The 21,614-nt window shown below is 37.0% G+C and overlaps 1 protein-coding gene across 4 annotated transcripts in view; it reads left to right on the forward strand.

The window, feature by feature from the left end:
• Nucleotides 1-21,614, forward strand: part of Alms1 (ALMS1 centrosome and basal body associated protein) — a 144,503-nt gene that overhangs the window by 96,744 nt on the left and 26,145 nt on the right. For all 4 annotated transcript variants that reach the window (XM_069988979.1, XM_069988980.1, XM_069988982.1 and 1 more), the window contains 3 exons: nt 941-1,063; nt 2,515-2,685; nt 4,565-5,730. In XM_069988979.1, the coding sequence (XP_069845080.1) occupies nt 941-1,063; nt 2,515-2,685; nt 4,565-5,730 (1,460 nt within the window). The remainder of the gene's footprint in view (nt 1-940; nt 1,064-2,514; nt 2,686-4,564; nt 5,731-21,614) is intronic.

Genomic DNA, 21,614 nt, shown 5'->3' on the forward strand with positions numbered 1-21,614 from the left:
CTTTTATAGGAAATTTATTTGAATATTATACCTTATTAACAGTTATTAATTGGTTAGTATTATTGCAATCTATAAAAGTTAATAAGAATCCTTGAGATTGATAAGCTCTAAATTCAATATAAGATTTGAGTAGAGAAAATGGCATTATTGATGGCATATGTCTGTAATGTTTTATTAAGTTTAGTTGTTAATACTTTCATGTTTATTATGTTATTTATACCTTTGGTATTCCCGAAATGTTTTATTAACATTTAGCGAAGTGTTCTAAATATTTCAGAATACATTTAGATCAAATAGGTTAGCAGTATTGAAGTCATATTGAGTAGGAAAGCACAATGAATTTAAAAGAAAAGAGCATGATAAGTAAAATTTAGACTGATTCTTTGGCTTTAGTAATCTCTGTTGTCTTTTTGATTTCTTTGTTGAGAAATAAGCATAGAGATAAAAAAATGAAGTGTGACCAAGAAGAAAGAGAAAGATATAAGAAAGATATAAGAAACAAAATTTTAGACAAATTCAAAATAACATAACTACATGAAATTTTTAAAAATTATATGAAAATTCTATAAATGAAATCTAGATGAGGTGTTTTCTTCGATTAAGTGAAATACCAAAATTGGCTCCATAAATGACAACAGATTGTCTTTTTAAGGCCAGAAAGTGTTTAAGTCTACTTTTTACTTTGAGAAAAACAACCTGATCTTTTATTTGGTTTTTACTTTTGCATCAAACTATGAGAAAAATTTTTATATAACTTGTTATACCTAGAAAAATATGGAAAACTAACCAATTCATGTCATGGTTTTATATAATGAATCCTGCTGAAGTGTATTTTTCCTAACTTAAAAAGGGCTTGGGATTTTATGAGGGTGAAGACATATTGCACATTGTATCTATTATATTTTCCTTCTCTATGGGATCTAATATGTTATTATTCCAGAGGCTCCAATTCAAGTGCCGGAGATTCTCTCAGGTAAACATAAAGAAGAGATATTTAGTCAAAGGGTTGTGACTAAGATTGCCTGGCCTGAAGGAAATGAATATTTGCAGAAAGACACTGAAGGTAACTGAACAGGATATTCCTGGAGAACTTTTGAATATGAAACATGTTAATCTTATTGTCAGAAATGTGCTTAGTGAACTTTTTCTCTTTACTGATAAAATAAATTTGATACTACAAGATATGGATACTTATACCTCAGCTATAGGAATTTAATTCATTTACTATTAACTAGCTCTTTATTTTACTTTAGCAGGAATATGTTGATTAAAAATTCCCATGATAGTATATTTAAATTAGAATTACTTTGAGATGAAAACAAAAATAAAACACGAGCTTGAAGAAACAGAAGCATGCCAGGAGCCAGTAATCCTGGCTATTTAGGAGGCTGGATCTGAGGATCCTGCCAACCTGGTCAGGAAAGTCCATGGGACTCTTACGTCCAATTAACCACTAGAAAACTAGAAGTGGAACTGTGGCTCAAGGTGGTAGAGTTCAGAGACTGCTTCCAGATCCGGCTGGAAGCAAGGAGGGAGGGAGGGAGGGAGGGAGGGAGGGAGGGAGGGAAGGAAGGAAGGAAGGAAGGAAGGAAGGAAGGAAGGAAGGAAGGAAGGAAGGAAGGAAGGAAGGAAGGAAGGAAGGAAGGAAGGAAACGGGAACATATCTTTCTTGTAAAAACTCAGACAGACATTCTTCAAGGTTGGCAGTGTAGCAGGGAACAATATTCTTTTTCTTCTGTTGCCCAAACATTTTTGGCTTTCATTATCAAATGGTAGTTATTAGCTATAGTATTACAAAAGCATATTTATTTTTAAGGATTTTTTCAGAATTTGCATATATCATTCCACTTACATCCTACTGGCTAGACTTGGTCACAGAGTGAGATCACACGAAGCTACATATTTTTTTATGGCTGAATAAAACTCCTTTGTGTACATATACCATATTTTGATTATTTGTTCATGTGTTGATGGGCTCCCTAGTTGATTCCATAGTTTGCCTGTTGAGACTAGAGTTGTTCCTGGAGTATGATTTATATTCCTTTCGGTGAATATCTAGGAATAGAATCATGTAGTTCTCTGTTACTTTTTTTTTTAAGGCAACTCCAAAAAATTGATTTGCATCCATTATTTATTTGCATTCATTATCCATTCCCACCAAGAGTATATAAGGAAGGATTCCTCCCCCTCTGATCCATATCCTCATCAACATTTTATTGCTATTTTATGGAATCTCAGTACTATTTTGATTTGCTTTTTCCTGGTGACTAACAATGTTGAATTTTTAAAATGTATTTATTGGTCTTTCGTGTTTCTTATGGGAATTGTCTGATCCATTCATATAATTGATTTATTGATTGACTTACTTGTTCTCCAGTTTAGATTGTTTTCTAAACACATTTTGATTGAACACATTATTTTTCCATACCAGTAACAATACTTTTGACATAGTAGAAGCATTTTACTATTTTTGTTACCATCCAGTCTTTATTAATGTGTTGTTTCCTCTCTTAGATTCTAATGAGACAATCACTGCTGAGGACTCAGCTCAAATACAAGACAAGAAGATTGAGAACCTACCAGAAACTAAAGCCTTTAAACAGAAAGAGGAAATCCATATTAAAAGGACTGTTTGTAAGGAAGCCAGGCCGAAAGAGAAAGAATCCTTACAAATAGATATTTCAGGTAATGGGATTGGGATGTGTGTGCTAGTATGTGTGAGGACTGGTTTGTTTCTTTTTTCCTTCCTTCCTTCCTTCCTTCCTTCCTTCCTTCCTTCCTTCCTTCCTTCCTTTCTTTCTTTCTTTCTTTCTTTCTTTCTTTCTTTCTTTCTTTCTTTCTTTTCTTTCTTCTGATGAGGCTATAGCTTCATGCTTTAAACAAAGGCTTTTTTGTTCATTTTTGGTTTTTTTATTTTTTTTCCTTTTTTTAAAAACAGCATTTTAATGCTGTGTTATCTATATGGACGTATGTATTAGTTTGTAAAATAATTGCTACTTCTGTAAAGAGACTTTTTTTTAACCATACACAAAAAATGAAGAATCAAAATATTGCAGCTCTGTAGGGGATAGTGTGACACAGCTTGTAAAAGAAAAACAAGAGTTGGAGGTATGACTCAGTTGATAGAGTGCCAGCTAGTGAATGAAAATGTCAGGTGCTGAGTTCGAGTCCTGGTCTTGGACCAAAACAATAAAGAAGAAAAAAATGAACAATATAGCCTGAAAAATCATATTCAAGAAGAGGAAAAATTTTTCTATGTTTTATATTTTGATTCTAGAAGTCTTGAGATATGTAAAAATAATCTAGTGTTAGTTGCATATGGAGGTTCATTGATCTTAGTAGAGCAGTTTTAGTCTAGTGGTATAGCTCCTTTTAGGAGAGTAATTTGAAGAGAAAATTGGGATAAAGAGGATTTTAAAAAAAAATCTGTATTCTACTTAGCAGCTTGACTGTGAAAAGAAGCAGAGTAGTGGGCTAATACTTGAAAGGATATGAAGGTTTTCTGAGATTATTATGTACTAAAAGTTGTAATTGGAAAAGGTCCAGTAAAGAGGGATGACCTAAATATATGAGAAATATAATAGATCAAAGAACCGAAGGAGATGAAGTAGGCTGTAGTGTATTTAATTTAGTATTAATCCATCCAATCCTGCTGTCATAAAAAATTATTTCTCACAGTTCTGGAGATTGAGGAGTCCAGGTTCAAGGTGTTGGCAGATCTGGTGTCTAATATGAGCCTAGTCTATTTCTAAGATGACACCTCAGTGCTTTGTTGTCTCAAGGAAAAAGGTTATGCCCTCACATAGTAGATGGCTTCTTTAAGTCCTTTTTAAAGGGTATTGATCCCACTCAAGAAGGTGGAGCCATCTTAACCTAATCACCTACTTAAGGCAACATCTCTTACTACAATAGCCTCAGGGATTAAATTGTAATATGAATTTCAGAGAGCACAAGTATTGAAACTATAACGGGTTGTAAAATACTACTGCATTTCCAAATGACTATTTATTGTAGAATAATAATAATAAAAAGGAGGAGGAGGAGGATGGAGGGGAGGAGGAGGAGGAAATAAATGGAGATAGTTCGTAGTAAAACTATTAGAAGGCTTTAAAAATTTATAAAAATATTTTTTATTTTATCCATTTAATGACTGATGAAAATAAAGTCTTTAGTTTTTCAGCTGAAAATTGGGTTACCCATAACCATTTCAGTTTTATTAATAGGGTGAATTTTTTAAAAAACAAAATAGAATACATGTAATAACACTATGTATAATAGTGAGTAGTGAGTAAATCAGCAGCTATGCTTATCTGTAGACTAAAGTTCTTTATGTGACTTTAAGTCACATAGCTCTGTCATATAATAGCATAGTTCAACTCAGAATCGAGATATTTTGATCCTTCCCAGTCTGATTGCTAAGTATAGTAAGTATCTGATAAGAATGAATTTTCTGAAACTTTATGTAAGTTTTTCAGTTTTTGTCTTATACCTAAGGAATTCAACAAACAGTTCTCTGAAGGGAATGAAAATAGTCCTAAGTTTATTCAATCTTTTTTTCTTACAGAATCCAAGTGTCACTCAGAATTTGAAAATACTACTCATTCTGTCTTCAGATCAGCCAAATTTTACTTTCATCATCCAGTGCATCTACCAAATGATCAAGACTTTTGTCATGAGTCTTTGGGAAAGAGTACTCTTATGAGGCAGTCTTGGAAAGATTTCTTTCAGCATCATTCAAACAAACTTAGAGAGCCGACTTGTCTTCCTCTTTCTTATCAAAGTGTGGACAAGACTAAGATGGATTACTCCAGAGGAAAGAGCCTCAGCATCAATATGAATTTGGGAGACAATGAAGAGGCACATGCTTCTAAAAGTCAGGCCAGAGATAATCTAAAAAATAAAAGACAAATAAATGATCCAAAAAAGGACCATAAAGTTACCACAGAACTAACAACACAGCCCACTACAAGTTTGAATGAACTTTGGAACAAGTACCAGGAGCGACAGAAGCAACAGAAACCACAGAAACCACTTGATGTCAGTGACAAGAAAGAACTGTCTTTAATAGAGCGTCTTGATCGCCTGGCTAAACTTCTTCAGAATCCCATCACACATTCTCTTCAGGTCTCAGAAAGTACACTAGATGATAGCAGAGGGGAACGAGACTTTAAGGAATGGAATAATAAACAGCAGAAAAAAAAACTTCAGAAGCAGAAGCGCTATAGAAGTCTAGAAAAAGGCCATAAAAACATAGGTGATCTTAGAAAAAGCAAGGTAGCTTCTCATCAAACTGGGAAGTCTAGTCAGATTAAGATCGAACAGATTAAATTTGATAAATATATTCTGAAAAAACAACCCTATTTAAATTATATCAGCAACACTTCTTCAGATTCTAGGCCTTCAGAGGAAAGTGAGCTATTCACAGATACTACCACCAACATTCTTTCTACCACCACTTCTCCTCTTGACTCAGATATATTAACCCAAACAGACAGAGAGGTTACTTTGCATGAAAGGAGTAGCTCCATTTCCACCATTGACACTGCAAGACTGATTCAAGCTTTTGGCCATGAAAGAGTATGTTTGTCACCCAGGCAAATTAAGTTATATAGCAGCATCACCAACCAACAGAGGAGATACCTTGAGAAGCGTTGCAAGCATACCAAGAAAGCATTGAACATAAGTCATCCCCAAATGACTTCTGAGCACACCAGAAGGAAGCACATCCAGGTACATGGCTACAAATTGCATCTGGCTGCAAATTGCATCTGACTGCCTTGTTTATGGACTTCTAAATAGTTAATCTCTGCATACAGGTGAAAAAAAAACCATTTGCCCTTTTCCGCGCTATAACATTTCTTACTAAATGGAAAAGAGTGAGAAAGTGTAGTACAGTGAGTTGTCATTCTTTTCATCAACACTCATTTACCAATTTCCCTCTGGATGAGAGGGGGCTTTCATTATCTACAGAGTACACTCTTGACATGGGAGGTTCAAGTTCAGAATAACATCTATTCTGAACAGCATTACCTGGTTTTTGTTTATTTTTCTACTCTTCCTGTCTTTGAAGAAATATTTAAGTGCCTATAATCACACAAAAACATAACATAAATAATACAATATGAAGTTCTAAAAGTAAATCAAAATTTGGGATGATAGAAAAATTGAAGCTGGGGTAAGCTACATCATGGTTTATTAAAAATAAACTTATTGAGGGATGAAAAGATGAGTTGAAGCCGGGAGGGAGATAACTTTGCTGTGTGGGTATATGTGTGTGTGTATGTGTGTGTGTGTATGTATGTGTATATGTGTACGTGTACATATGTGTTTACTAATATTTGGGCTAGAACTCAGGGCCTGATTGCTGTCCCTGAGTTTTTTTTCTTTAAGGTTGGTGGCTCTACCAGTTGAGCCACAGCTTGGGTTTTGGTAGTTAATTGGAGATAAGAGTCTCCTGGACTTTGCTGCCAGTGATTCTCAGATCTTAGCCTCCTGAGTAGTTAGGATTGCAGGCATGAGCCACTGGCACCCAGCAATTTTAAATTTTGATGTGGTTTAACATACCGTTTTTTTGTTTGTTTGTTTCCTATGCTACTTAAAAAATTCATTCATGCTGGGCACTGGTGGCTTATGCCTGTAAATCCTAGCTACTCAAAAGGTTAAGGTCTGAGGATTGAGGTTCACAGCCTCAAGAAAATGAGACTCTTGTTTCCAATTAACTACCAAAAAAAAGGTGGAAGTAGAGCTGTGGCTCAAGTGACAGAGCTTTAGCCTAAATAAAAAAGCTCAGGGATAGTGCTCAGGCACTGAATTTAAGTTCTAGTACCAACACACAAACACACACAAAATCATTGTTAAATCTAATGATAACAGTGGCAAAAACAGGTATTTTTTTTTTCATGATTTCAGGAGGAACATTACCTAACTTTCACCATCGAGAAAAACGTTATGAAAGAGACAAGAAAGAAGGGTGGGCAAGATAGATGTTAACCAAATTTTTCATATGAAATGTGTCATGCTGAGAATATTCCTTTTTTTCTGTTTTGATGATTTTTATTATGAAAGAATTTTGGGTTTCGCCAAATGCTTTAGCTCCTATTGAGATGATCAGCTGGGTTCTCCCCTCCCCTTTTCTATTATTTTAGTATATCTTTATTGATAAGCATATGTTGAACCATGTTGAATGCTTGCATTCTTGGGAAAATTCCCAATTAGTCATGCCATAAGCTGCTACATTTGGTTTGTTTGAATTTTGAAGAGGGCTTTTACATCTATATTCATAAAAGAAATTGGTTGGTAACTTGTGATATGTTCTGAATATGTTTTAGGACTAGTTGATCAGAATTGGACAAGCTTTGTATGTTCTTACTGCTCTTATTGGTCTTTCTAGTTTTTTTAAAATCCATATTGAAAGTGTAATATTTGCTAAGTGTGATGGTACATGCTTGCAATCCGAGCAATCAGGAGCAGAGGCAGGAGGTTATTGAGTTCAGGATTAGCTTTGGTTACCTACTTTGAGGACAGGTTACATAATAACATCCTGTCAGAAAGGGGGAAGTATTGAAATTGCCAGCTGTTACTGTGGAACTGTCTGTCTCCATTCAGTTCTGTCATTTGTAAGGCTCTATAGTCAGGTGCATGTATGTTCATAAGTGTTACCTCTTCTTGGATTGGCCTTTAAGTAAAATTTCCTCCGTTGACTTTTTTTTTTTGGTCCAGTCGTGGGGCCTGAACTCTGTCTGGCCTGGGCACTGTCCCTCAGCTCTTCAGCTCAAGGCTAATGCTCTACCACTAGAGCCACAGCGCCACTTCCGGCTTTTTTCTTTTTGCTTATGTGGTGCTGAGGAATCGAACCCAGGGCCTCATGCATGCAAGGCAAGCGCTCTACCACTGAGCCACCTTCCCAGCCCCTCCGTTGACTCTTATAACCATGTTTAAATTGAAATTGTTTTGTCTTTAGGATAGGGTACTGTTTGTCTGGTACTACTTTTTTCTATGGTTTTACTTTGAAATTCCATGTCTTTAAGTCTAAAGTGACACGAGTGGCTATGTTTTGGGATTCATTCTGTTATCTCTGTCTTTTCATTAGAGACCATAACCAATTTATTTTTTAAAGTAATGCACATAGAAAAGGACTTCCTTTTCCAGTCGTGATGTTTTCTTTATGTTTTGCATACTTTCCCCCCATTCACCTAGATGCAAGTACATGATGGGATGTAGTTCCCAGGAGCATGTTTCATTATATTCAGGAAAGCATGCCTTAGTATGTTCAGACCCTGTCAAACAGTTTACTTTCCTGGTGGGAGAGGGGGAAGCTGTGGCTTTCACATAATTCAGAGGGAACTGACTTGAGTTGTCAACACATGAAACCTAGGACACAGGTTCCAGAGGCCAAATTCTGTATGCAACTATAGTATTTGTTTCTACTACAAGCCTCAAGATAGGACTCATACCTTGCTGAGAAGGGTCTCCAACCCACTCCACCCTTTTGCTGTTGGATATTTCCCATTGCCTGAATATTTATGTGGCACCACATTAGACTTCCTCTGTCTCCACAATCACTTCTTGTGACTGCCTCTTATCTAGACAAGTATGGAAGACTGTTATTCCCAAAACTCCTTGAACTGTGACTATTCCTTGTTTTCAAGCCCACAGAGTGTCTTAATCTCAAATAGTAGACCCTCAAAATGGTATGGTTAAGGGAGAGACAGTCTCTATCTACCAGAGAACAGTTTTCCTTACCAGAGAAGTCACTGACTTTCCAAATCTTCTGGGTATAAAGCTTTTAGGAAGTGTCGGTTTGTCTTGGAACTAGAATTTCTAGTCTGTTACTAGTGCCATTTGGTTTACCTGTGAATGCATGTTTCGATTCTCCTTCCCCTTGGGACAGAGCTTGGAAGTAGCTGCTACTTTTCTCTGTTGTCTGTTCTGTGCTTTTCTATTACTTTGCTACCTCTTTGTGATTCTTGATAGTTTTTTTTTTTCTTTTTCTCTTCAGAATATAATATAGTCTCTCCTGTCTAATTTGACTGTTCCCTTTATGGAATCAAAATGATAGATGCTTTTAATGTACTGTTTTTACCCTCATCCCCTGTTCTTTTTTTTTCTTAATGGAATGTTTTGTTGAAAACAGGTTTCTTTTATTTTTTTAATTTAGTTTTTGTTGTTAGATGAAGTCTCACTATGTTATCAAAGTTTGTCTCGAACATCTAGGCTTACATGATTGTCCCACTTCAGCCTCCTGAGCCACCATACCTGGCTCATGGAGATAAGTTATTTTTATTCACCATGATTTCTAATGAGAAATGGAAGTTAAGATGACTGATGATCCCTCCTTGTATGTTATAAATCTTAGTACTTTTGCTCTTACTACTTTCAAGAGTCTCTATTTATCTTAAGCTCTTGATGCTTTGATGATAATATCTCCTATTAAGACATCATTGAATATCTTAGACTATTTAGATTCATGTCTTCTATGAAATTTGGGGAGTATAGAAATGCATATTATTTTTTTTTCTGGGACTCCCAAAATATATACTATTAGGTAAACTGGATGATGTCTTCATTTTGCTCACTTTGTTTCCTTAGACTAGATAATTTCATTTCACCTATGCTAAAATTTACTGATAGAATTCACATGTGTGATAAAATTTGCTGTTGAAATGCTCTAGTGAATTTTTCACTTTTTAGGTTCATAACTTTTACTTATATTTATTGTTATTTTCTATTTGGTGGTAAGTTTTTCACATGTTTAGTTCATCATCTGGTTTCCTTTAGCTCTTTGAGCATATGTAAAGCAACTGATTTAAGGTCTCTGTCTAAGGCTAATGGTAGCTCATGCTTATTTTCCAAACATGAGTTGGAGGCCAGCCTGGATACGTAGTTGCAACTTAACTTGAGCTATCTAGTAAGACCACAACTCTCAAATCTATAAGTCTATTAAAGTAAAAACTTTGTGTAATGAGCTCACTATCTGTGCTTCCTCAGGTACAGTTTCTTCATCCCTTCATTCCCTCCTCAGCTCAATGAATGGGGTGTTTCTTCATATGCCTCATAATATTTTTTAACACTAAAGTAATTTAATAATTAGAAAATAAAATCACAGCAGCTTCATCAGCACAAACATGGCCCATCTCTCCACCTGTGTAGTTTTTTTTGGGGTGGGGGTGGGGGGGTGGGGGTGGTGCGTGCATGCGTGCGTGTGTGTGCGTGCGTGCGCGAGTGCGTGCGTGCGTGCGTGCGTGCGTGTGTGTGTACGTGTGTGTACGTGTGTGTACGTATGTGCCTAGGTACTGTTCCTGAGATTTTGATTTTGCTCAAGGCTAGCACTCTACCACCTAAGCCACAGCACCATTTCTGGCTTTTTGCTGGGTAGTTGGAAACAAGTGTCTCAAGGACTCTCCTGCCTAGGCTGGCTTCAAACTGTGACCCTCCAGATTTCAGTCTCCTGAGTCACTAGGATTACAGGTGTGAGCCACTGGTGCCTGGTTCACCCTTAATAGTTTTAAAGTCTTCTCCAGAAAATCTTTTAAGTGGCATCATGTAGTAGGCCGCCGCCTGAAGGGTCTGGCTTCCTTCACATGGTAAAATAACATTAAGATCTCTTCCAGTGTGTCATGAATGGAGTCCTGGCGGCATCACTCAGTATAGATGTGCCTAAGCCCTCACTTGTTACCTGTTGAAATAGCATCTTGGTTTTACTCAAGCTCTGGCACCTATGAATAAAGCTGCTATATACATCTGTGTGCAGGCTTTTGGTAGAACTCAGTTTTCAGCTCCTCTGAGTAAAAGAGAGAGACTGACTCTAGGGTACTTTAACAGAGAACCACCAGGTGTTCTGAAGGTAGCTGCTATTCTTTCCTAACCACCAGCAGGGAAGACAGTGCTGTCTGTCCATATACTGGACTGAATATGGTGTTGTGTTGCCCTGGATTTGATAGGGTTGTGATTGTGCCTCACTGTATTTGTATTGACAAATGATGGTGAGCAGCTTTTTACCACTTGGTATTTTCTGGTCAGATTATGTTAAGCTTCTTAGCATACAGTCCTCTCACCTTAGCCTGGGCCAGCCTGGAGCTACTGGGCCAAGCTTAGTTTGAACATATTAAGTCTTGCCATCTCAGTTCCATCGTCAGTAGAGAGGTCAGTGGCTTGGGAACTTTGGGGCTGCCAGGCTGGAAACAGCCTTTATCTCTCTCATAATCTTGAAAATCAGTTCTATAATCCTAATTATTCTGGGCTGAGAATGTTTGAAGCCAGCCTAGGCAAGAGACTCTTATCTCCAACTAGTCAGTATTAAAAAAGTGGAATCAGAGCTGTGGCTCAAATAGGAGAGCACTAATCTTGAGCATAAAGCTTTGGAACAGGACCTAGGGTAGACAAATTGTGTGTCTGTCTCTCTGTCTCTCTGTCTCTGTCTCTGTCTCTGTCTCTCTCTCTCTGTTTCTTTGCTTCTCTTTCCCTCTCGGTGGTTAGTCTTTGTTGGAGAATTTTCAGCTCTGCCTTAGCCTCACATCCTGTTTCTTACTGTACCTAAATTCAGCCTATGTTTGAAAGTTTATGGTCTAGGTCTTTCTGACATGGATCTTATTCTTTGCATACTTTCTTTTTCCCTGGGTAATTGTTCAAATCCTTATGCCTCTAAGATTTCAGCTGTACTTCTCAACTGTTATTTTTCCCCTCAGGCAGCAGTTTCTTGTTCATTTGGTTTTCATTGTTTTCAAGGAACACTCATTTTTTTGTAGAGCAATTTTACCCTGAGAGAATTCCAAGTTAGGTGAAGCACAGACAAGCGATTCTATCAGTCTTCAGAGAAAATTCAAACAAACCTTCATGGGAATAAGGTACTCTGCTCTTTGGGGGGGGGCGCTTACCTACATTAGAAATTCAGGCTACTATATTTAAGATGTTCTGTGCTGTGTATGGCACAAGGATAAGTTAAAATGCTATGAAATTCTCCTACCTTCTCTAGGTAACCTTTGTGTTGGTTCCTATAAAGCTTTGACTATCTTTCATAGTCTTGATAAGGTTGATTTTGATGGCCTTTTGCCTGGTTGTTTTGGAGGTTCTAGGGCAAGCATGTCCCCTCACCCCCATATCCTTTAAGTCTGTACTCCACCATTTTTGTTGAAGTCAAAGTTAAGTTTTGTGTGCCTCTCACAACTCACAACTTTGCATTTCTTTCTCATGTCTGCAACATAACACATACTTTTTTTAAAGTCTTCTCTCTTTCCCTTATTTGATGTTCTGGAGAGTTAGCCTGTAAGAGAACATAGACATTAATTTCTATAGCCTCTAAGGGCATCATATTCACAACATGTGCACACTTCACTTCAACCACTTAATATGGTGTCCGGCCTTTTTCCTGGTGTCTAATTGTGTATTTAGGTGATTTAGTAACTCTTGTCTCTTATGTTGCTATAGGTATCAACCTGTACTCCACCTTCAGGAAAAGCCATGAGTTTGCAATTTGTACAATGTAATTACTATAAGGGTAGAAACAATGTTTGATCTAGTTCTTTACATGACCAAGTGGAAAATGGGCCTATATCCACTGTGTTTCTGTCTTAAGAATAGAGGCTTTCTTTCCTGCTTACTATGAAAAAGTATTCTATGTGTGTTTTATACACAAGATAGAATTTCTGTGTAAAGTATGGCATTAGAATTGCACCTGTTATCTTTGTTGATTGAATTTTTTCTAAATATTTTTTTCAGATCTGGAAAAAGATCTGTTAAGTATATATGAAAAAAGTATATTTTAAAGTTAGTTCATCTTTTGGTAATAGGAAATATTTATACTCTGTGTGTGTGCTAGTCCTGGGTGCTTAAACTCGGAGCCTGGGTGCTGTCCCTGAGCTTTTTTGTATGTATATTTATTCAAGGCCAGCTCTCTACCACTTGAGCTACAGCTCCACTTTCAGCTTTTTGGTGATTAATTAGAGATGAGTCTCACAGATTTTCCTGCCTGGGCTGGCTTGGAACCATGATCCTCAGATCTTACCCTCTTGAGTAGCTACGATTACAGGCATGAGCCACTAGTACTCAACATGGAAACTACTCAAATGGGAAATATATATATATATATATATATATATATATATATATATATATATATAAGATATATATATATATATATATATACACATATATTACTTCTTTATTCACTGTAGCTTTTACCATAAATTGTGTAAAGTAACATTTACCATTAAATATATTTTGCCTGTAATCTTCTTTTACCTAGTGCATTTTAAATTGGCATCTGCAAAATGCACTTGGCTGGTCCTTTTGTTTCTGGCTTTTGTGAGTCACTTTGTTCAGTGTAAGTAGCATCTAATTAAGTTTGTCTCCCTCCTCTCTGCTAGTGTGAGAATCTTTTTAAGTAGATTTACTTCATGTGAAGTCACAATATGTTTGGGTTAAATATAATTTTTCCTAATTCCCCCCCCCCCATTTTGGTGTTTCTATTAAGTAAATATTTCACACTGGAAGAGTAGGGTGGGTTAAAATAACTTTTTCTAATACAATTTTACTGTTTGCCAAGCTGACCTCCAATCCTGAGCTCAAATGATCCTCCTGCCTCAGCCTTCTGTTTATGAAGGCATTTATTACAGTGAAAAAAACCCTACAAAACATAAAATTTTTCATCTTAATCCATTTTGGGGGGGGGGAGGGGATGGTCATGGGGCTTGAACTCTGGGCCTGGGCACTGTCCCTCAGCTTTTCAACTCAAGGCTAGCGCTCTACCACTTGAGCCACAATGTTGCTTCCAGTTTTCTGAGTGAGTCTCACAGCCTTTTTTCCCCGGGCTGGCTTTGAACTGGGATCCTCAGATCTCAGCCTCCTGAGTAGCTAGGATTACAGGTGTGAGCCACCAGCACTCAGCATCTTAATCATTCTTGAGTCAGCAATATTAAGTATATTTACATTGTTGAGAAATAGGTCTCTAAAACATTTTTGTCTTAGAAATCTGTACCCTTAACTTTTTCTTCTTATGTCAGCCTCTGCTAACCACTAATCTGCTTTTTTTTATTGTAAAGATACTATACAGAGGGTTACAGTTACATGAGTGAGGTAATGAGTACACTTCCTCTTGAACATTGTTACCCCCTCCATTGTTTTCCCCCTACCATCCCCTCCCTCCCTCCCTTCCCCGAGGTTCTTTTTTTTTTTTTTTATTGTGATTAAGTGATTACATAATTTCCGGAATTTCACAGTATTGTGGAGTAATGATGCTCATTTAAAGTTACAAGTTCATTCTAACTTTCCTGGAGCAAATTGTCTATCACAGTCCGTAACATATAACAGTGTTCACATGTTATATACCATATATGTGATCAGCAGCATGGGGATATTTAGTAGTGGTTCAACCAGATGAGTGGGAGTTCTTTGTTACTTAAGTCCTGTTAGTTTTTTCGTATCACCTAACATTTTGGATTTAGCATCCACTTATCAGGGGGACCATGTACTGTTTGTCTCTTTGTTCTTGGCTTACCTCGCTCAACATGATTCCTTCTAGCTCCATCCATTTCCCTGCAAATGCCATTATTTTGTCATTTCTAATGGCTGCATAATATTCCATTGTGTATAGATACCACAATTTTTGGATCCATTCATCTGTGGTGGGGCATCTGGGTTGTTTCCATATCCTAGCTATTGTGAACAGTGCTGCAATAAACATGGAGGTGCACGTGTCCTTGTATATTGGTTCCTGTTGTTCAGGGTAGATGCCTAGAAGTGGTATGACTGGGTTGTTAGGGAGGTCAATCTTTAGCTTTCTAAGGACCCTCCAGACTGCTTTCCAAAGTGGTTGTATAAGTGTACATTCCCACCAGCAGTGTAATAGGGTTCCTCTTTCTCCACATCCCCTCCAGCATTTGTTGTTGGCTGATTTGTGGATGTGGGACATTCTGACTGGGGTAAGGTGGTATCTCAGGGTTGTCTTTATTTGCATTTCTTTCACCACCAGGGATGATGAACATTTCCTCATGTGTTTCTTTGCCATTTTTATTTCTTCATTTGAGAAGTCCCTCTTTAGTTCCCTTGCCCATTTAGTAATTGGTTTGTTAGGTTTGGGAGGGATTAGTTTCTTGAGTTCCCGGTATATACAGGATGTTAACCCCTTGTCTGATATATTGCTGGTAAATATTTTTTCCCAGTTAGTTGGTTGTCTTTCTAGCTTAGTTGCAACAGATTTAGCTGTGCAGAAGCTTTTTATTTTAAGGTAGTCCCATTTGTCGAGTCTCTCTCCAACTTGTTGTGACCCTGGGACTCTGTTCAGGAAGTTCCTTCCTGTGCCTATTAGCTCAAGTGTCTCTCCTACTCTGTCCTGCAGTAGTTTCAGAGATTCAGGTTTAATGTTAAGGTCTTTAATCCATTTTGAGTTGATGTTGGTGCATGGTGATAGGCTGGGGTCCACTTTTAGTTTTCTGCATGTGGCTGCCCAGTTTTCCCAGCACCAGTGGTTGAAGAGGCTGTGTTTCTTCCATTGTATGTCTTTGGCTCCTTTGTCGAATATCAGCTGGCTGTCGGCCTGTGGACTTATTTCTGGATCTTCTATTCTGTTCCATTGGTCTTCAGGTCTGTTTTTGTGCCAGTACCATGCTGTCTTTGTTATTATAGCTCTGTAGTAGAGTTTGAAGTTTGGCATGGATAGCCCTCCCATATTGTCTTTATCCCCTAGAATTGTTTTGGCTATTCTAGGTCTTTTGTTGTTCCATATGAATTTTTGGACTGTTTTCTGTATTTCAGTGATGTACGTCATTGGGATTTTAATAAGAATTGCATTGAATTTGTATATTAGTTTTGGAAGTATTACCATCTTTACTATATTAAGTTGGCCTATCCAGGAGCATGGGAGGTCTTTCCATTTCCTAGTGTCTTCTGCAATTTCTTTCTTTAACTTTTTATAGTTCTCATTAAATAGTTCTTTTACATCTTTGGTTAGGTTAATTCCTAAATATTTTATTTTTGGGGAGGTTATTGTGAATGGGGTTGCTCCCTTTATTTCCCTCTCTTCTTGTACATTGTCAGTGTACAGGAAGGCAACTGATTTTTGTGGGTTTATTTTGTATCCTGCCTGCTATTTTGCCGAAGTGATTTATGATTTCTAAGAGTTTGGGGATGGAGTTTTTGGAATCGTGAAGGTATAGTATCATGTCGTCTGCAAAAAGGGATAGTTTAACTTCTTCTTTCCCTATGCGGATCCCTTTAATGTCTTTTTCTTGCCTTACTGCCCTGGCTAAGGGTTCCAGAACTATATTGAAGAGGAGTAGCGACAGTGGGCATCCTTGCCTTGTTCCTGATTTTAGGAGAATTGGTTGTAGCTTTTCCCCATTAAGTATAATATTGGCTATTGGTCTGTCATAAATGGCTTTTATTGTTTTTAGAAATGTTCCTTCTATTCCTATTTTCTCCAGAGCTTTTAGTATGAATGAATGTTGAATTTTATCAAAGGCCTTTTCTGCATCTGTGGCGATAATCATGTGATTCTTGACCTTGGCTCTGTTGATATGTTGGATTACATTTATTGACTTACGTATGTTAAACCATCCCTGTGTCTCTGGGATGAAGCCTACCTGGTCATAGTGTATTATTTTTTTTATGTGTTTCTGGATTCTGTTAGCTAGAATCTTGTTAAGGATCTTTGCATCTGTGTTCATCAAGGAAATTGGCCTGTAATTCTCCTTTTTGGTTGGGTCTTTGCCTGGTTTGGGGATGAGTGTGATAATTGGCTTCGTAGAATGAGTTTGGGATAGCTCCCTCCTTCTCTGTTTCTCTGAAGAGCTTGAGGAGTATGGGTATTAGTTCTTGTTTAAAGGTCTTATAGAATTCTGCTGTGAATCCATCTGGTCCTGGGCTTTTTTTTGTTGGAAGACTTTTGATAGCTTCCTATATCTCGTTATAGGATATTGGCTTATTTAATTGGTTAACTTCTTCTTTGCTCAGTTTGGGCAACTTGTATTTCTCTAAAAATGCATCCATTTCTGCCAGATTTTCTTCCTTTAGAGAGTATAGCTTTTGAAAGTAGTCTGTTAGAATTGTGTGCACTTGTGTGTGTGTGTGTATGTGTACATGTACTAGTCCTGGGGCTTGAATTCAGGATCTCATACATACTCAGGTTTCTTTTTTTTTTTTTTTTTATTGTGAAAATACTGTACAGAGGGGTTACAATTACATGGGCAAGATAATGAGTACATTTCTCCTTCCCATCCCTTCCAATACTCAGGTTTCTTATGCTGGCACTGTACCTCTTGAGCATACCTCCAGTCTAAAATTAATTGAAGATTGAATTTTGCAGACTTTTCTGCAAAACTGACCTCCAGAGCTTGATCCTTCAGATCTTAACCCTCTTGAGTAGTTAGGATTATATGTGTGAGCCACCTGCACTGGACCCCATCTATTTTAAGGACAATCAAGTTTTCTTTTCTTTTTTTTTTCTTTTTAGTAGCAAGCATTCTTTATATTTTATAGATATTATCTTACTATCAGATACATGTGTGTGTGCATGCATGTGTGCATGTGTGTGTGTGTGCACATGTGTATGTGTGCCATTTCTGGGGCTTGCATTTGGGTTGTGAGTGCTGTCCCTGAGATTTTTTGCTGAAGGCTAGCATTCTACCACTTGAGTCACATCTCCACTTTCAGCATTTTTGGTGTTTAATTTAAGAGTCTCATAAACTTTCCAGCCTGGCCTGACTTCAAACCAAGATCCTCAGATATCAGCCTCCTGAAGTAGCTAGGATTACAGGCAAGAGCCACTAATGCCTGGCTCAGATACATGTTTTTAAGTGTTGTTCCCCCCATTCTGAATTCAGCTAATTCACTCTGACGATTGTGTTTCTTGGTATACAGGTTTTGAGTTTGATATCAAACTTGTCTATTTTTAACCTTGTTCAAAGTCTGTGCTTTTAGTGTCATATCCAGGAAAATTATTGTCAAGTTCATTGTCATAAAAATTTTCCCATATTCTGAAAGTTTTATGGTTATAGGCTTTGTATCCATTTTGAGTTAATTTTTGTATGTGGTATAAGTTCAAGCCACAGTACCAGCAAAACAACAATAACAAAAAATTCACTAGCCTTGAACTCTTATTGATCCTCCTGTCTCAGCCTCTGGAGTATTGAGTTACAGGAATGCACCACATTTATGGTTTTTTATTCCTGCATTCTTTTTTAAAAATGTTTTTATTGTAAAAATATTGTACAGAGGGGTTACAATTACATGAGTAATGAGTACATATCCTACCGAGCATTGTTACTTTCTCCATTGTTTTTCCCCTACCATCCTTTCCCTCCCCATCTCCTCAACTTCTCCCTCCCCCCCACCCGCCCCGATCCCAAGTTGTAAAGTCCATTTTCAACATAGTGTCTTGTACATCTCATTGTTACACTGGGTCAGACTGTATCCTTATTTCAGCATTTTGTATTTCCTTTCCCCTCCCCAAATTAGAAAAATGTATATACAAGATGCAGGGCACCAATATCAAGTAGAGTGAAAACAGGTTACCATGGGGGAAGAACATACAAGAAAAACAAAAAAATCACATAGTACATATTAAATAAAAACAATAGTAAGAAAAAGAAAACCACTTGTGTCCCTTGGGGTTCATTTCACTTAACATCATCTTATCTGGTCATATGTACATAGCTTTTGACCTTTTCTGCTTGTCCTAGACTTAATACTAGTTATTGCAAATAAGGGAAACCATGGGACCTATGTTTCTTTGGGCCTGGCTTACTTCATTTAATATAATTTTGTCCAAGTCTTTCCATTTCCTAACATGTCATTCTTTCTGATGGAGGCATAGAATTCCATTATATAAACATACCAAATTTTCTTGATCCATTCATCTACTGAGGGGCATCTGGGTTGGTTCCATATCTTAGCTATGGTAAATAATGCTGCAATAAACATAGTTGTGCTGGTAGCTTTAGTATGGCCTTGTTTGTGATCGGTTGGGTAAATGCCTAAAAGTAGGATTGCTGGGTCATAGGAAATCTCCATACTGCTTTCCAAAGTGGTTGAACAAGTTTACACTCCCACCAACAATGCAATAAGGTTCCCTTTTGGCCACATCCTCTCCAGCATCTGTTGTTATTAGATTTCTTGATTATAGCCATCCTAAGTGGGGTGAGGGAATCTCAATGTTGTTTTGATTTGCATTTCTTTTATGGCTAGGGAGGTTGAGCATTTCTTCATGTGTCTATTGGCCATTCTTAATTCTTCAGAGACTTTTCTAAGTCTTTAGCCCACTTATTTATTGTTGTTTTTTTGAGGATTTGTTGTTGGGGGATTTAGTTTTTTGAGTTCTAAGTATATTTTAGATATGAGACTCTTGTCCGTTGTATGGCTAGTGAAGATCTCCCAATCCGAGGGCTTTCTGTTGATCTTGCTAGCTATGTCCTTTGCCATGCAGAAACTGCAGTTTCATGCAATCCCATTTGTCCAGCCTTTATTTGATTTGTTGTGTTTCTGGGTCTTTATTAAGAAAAATTCAGCCTATGCCAAGGAGCCCTAGAGTTTCTCCTATTCATTCTTATAATGTGTCTGCTTTGACTTTGAGGTCTTTGATTCATTTGGAGTTAATTCTGGTGCAAGTGTTTAACTAGTTTTGCCAGCACCATTTACTGAAGAGGCTGTCTTTCATTCTGGTTTTTGTTTGTTTGTTTGTTTTTTAGGTCTCGTCACAGATGAGGTGGCTATAGGTCTGTGGGTTCATTTCTGGGTCTTCAGTTCTATTCCATTGGTCCTCAAGTCTGTTCTTGTGCCAGTGCCAAGCTGTTTTGATTACTATGGTTTTGTAGTAGAATTTGAAATTTGGTATTGATACTCTTCTAGCACTGTTTTTTCTGCTAAGGATTGTTTTTGCTATTCTGGGCCTTTTATTGTTGCATATGAATTTTTGGGTTGCTTCTATTTCATTGAAGAATGAGGTTGGAATATTGAGAGGGATTGCATTGAATTTGTAGATAGCCTTTGGAAGTATTGCCATTTTCAATATGTTAATCCTTCCAATCCTTATTCCTGGATTCTTAAATGTTTTTATTTTTTTAAATTGTTGTAAAATATATTTTTATTTTTTAAGCTTTAAAAAAGTCTCATTACTTTTCCAGATTATATCAGTACTGGTCACTATTACTTTTATTGAAATCAAGTTCACACACAATTCACCTTTTAAAGTATATGATTCAGTTACTTTTAATATATTTAAAGACTCTACTGTCTTTTTCAGTCATACCCAAACATTTTTGTTTCCTGAAAACAAAACCCTATGCTCATTACCACACCTCCCTGCCAGTACAAACCCACTTTCTGGTTTTACACATTTACTTATTAAGAACACTTGATATAAGCAGAATCATATAACCTTTTGTGTGTAGCTTCTTTTACTTAAGTAATATTTTCAAAGTTCATTTACATTGCAGCATGTATGACTTCATTGCTTATTATGTCTGAATAAACACCTTACATGGTTATACATTTTGTTTACATCGTCATAAGTTAATGGGTATTTTGGTTGTTTTACTTTTTATACTCTTATGCTGACTTATGCTACTATAAAAAGGTGTGTGTTTTTGTGTGGACCTATTTTATTCAGTTTTCTTGGAAATTGTCAGAAGTTGAATTGCTAGGTCATATGGTACATCTCTATTTAATCCATGATTACCTGCCACCCTGGATTTTTTTAATTTTAAGAATCAGGTTCTTGGTATGTAGCCTAGACTGCTCTTAAATTTGATCTTCCCCCTCAGCTTCATCATGCCCAGTGCTAATCTGTTTTCCAAAGCAGTTTTAACTTTTTACATTACCACTGAGCATATTAGGACTCTAGTTTCTCCATATCTTTTGTTGTTGTTGTTGTTGGTTGTGGAGCTTGAACTCAGCCTGGGCCCTGTCCCTGAGCTCTTCAACTTAAGGCTAGTGCTCTACCACTTGAGCCACAGTGACACTTCTGGTTTTCTGGAGATAAGAGTCTCACAGACTTTTCCTGCCTGGGCTGGCTTTGAACTATGATCCTCAGATCTCAACCTCCCAAGTAGGTTTACTTGGGTGCCACCAGCACCCAGCCAAATTTCTCCATATCTTTATCAGTATTATTATCAGTATTATTATCAGTTAGCATCTGTATTTTAATTATAGCTATCCTAATGGATTTTAGGCAGTAGTATCTCATTTACCTTTGAATTGCATTTTCCTAATGACTGGTAATATTGAATGCCTTTTCTTGTACTATCAGCCATGCTATTTGTATATCTTCTATGAAGAATTTCTGTTTTCATCCTTTGCTCATTTTTAAATTGTGTTCTCATTTTATTATGAATATAAGTTCTATAAATTCTCTAAATCCTGCATACAAATGTTTTATTTGATACATGCTTTACAAACATGTTCTATTTTTTAGGCTTTTCAAATTCTTGATGGTTGCATTTAATAGTTCACAAATTTTAATTTGACCAAGTCCAATTTATATATGTCTCTCATTTGTGTTTTTCGTGTCATATCTAAAACTATTGTCAGCTGGATATCAGTGGCTCCTGCCTAATCCTCGCTACCCAAGAGGCCGAGATCTGAGGATTGTGGTTTGAAACCATCCTGGGCAGGAATGTCTATGAAAC

The sequence above is a fragment of the Dipodomys merriami genome, unplaced genomic scaffold (genome assembly GCF_024711535.1).
Source record: "Dipodomys merriami isolate MVZ:Mamm:240054 unplaced genomic scaffold, mDipMer1.0.p SCAF_37, whole genome shotgun sequence".
Classification (NCBI taxonomy): domain Eukaryota; kingdom Metazoa; phylum Chordata; class Mammalia; order Rodentia; family Heteromyidae; genus Dipodomys; species Dipodomys merriami.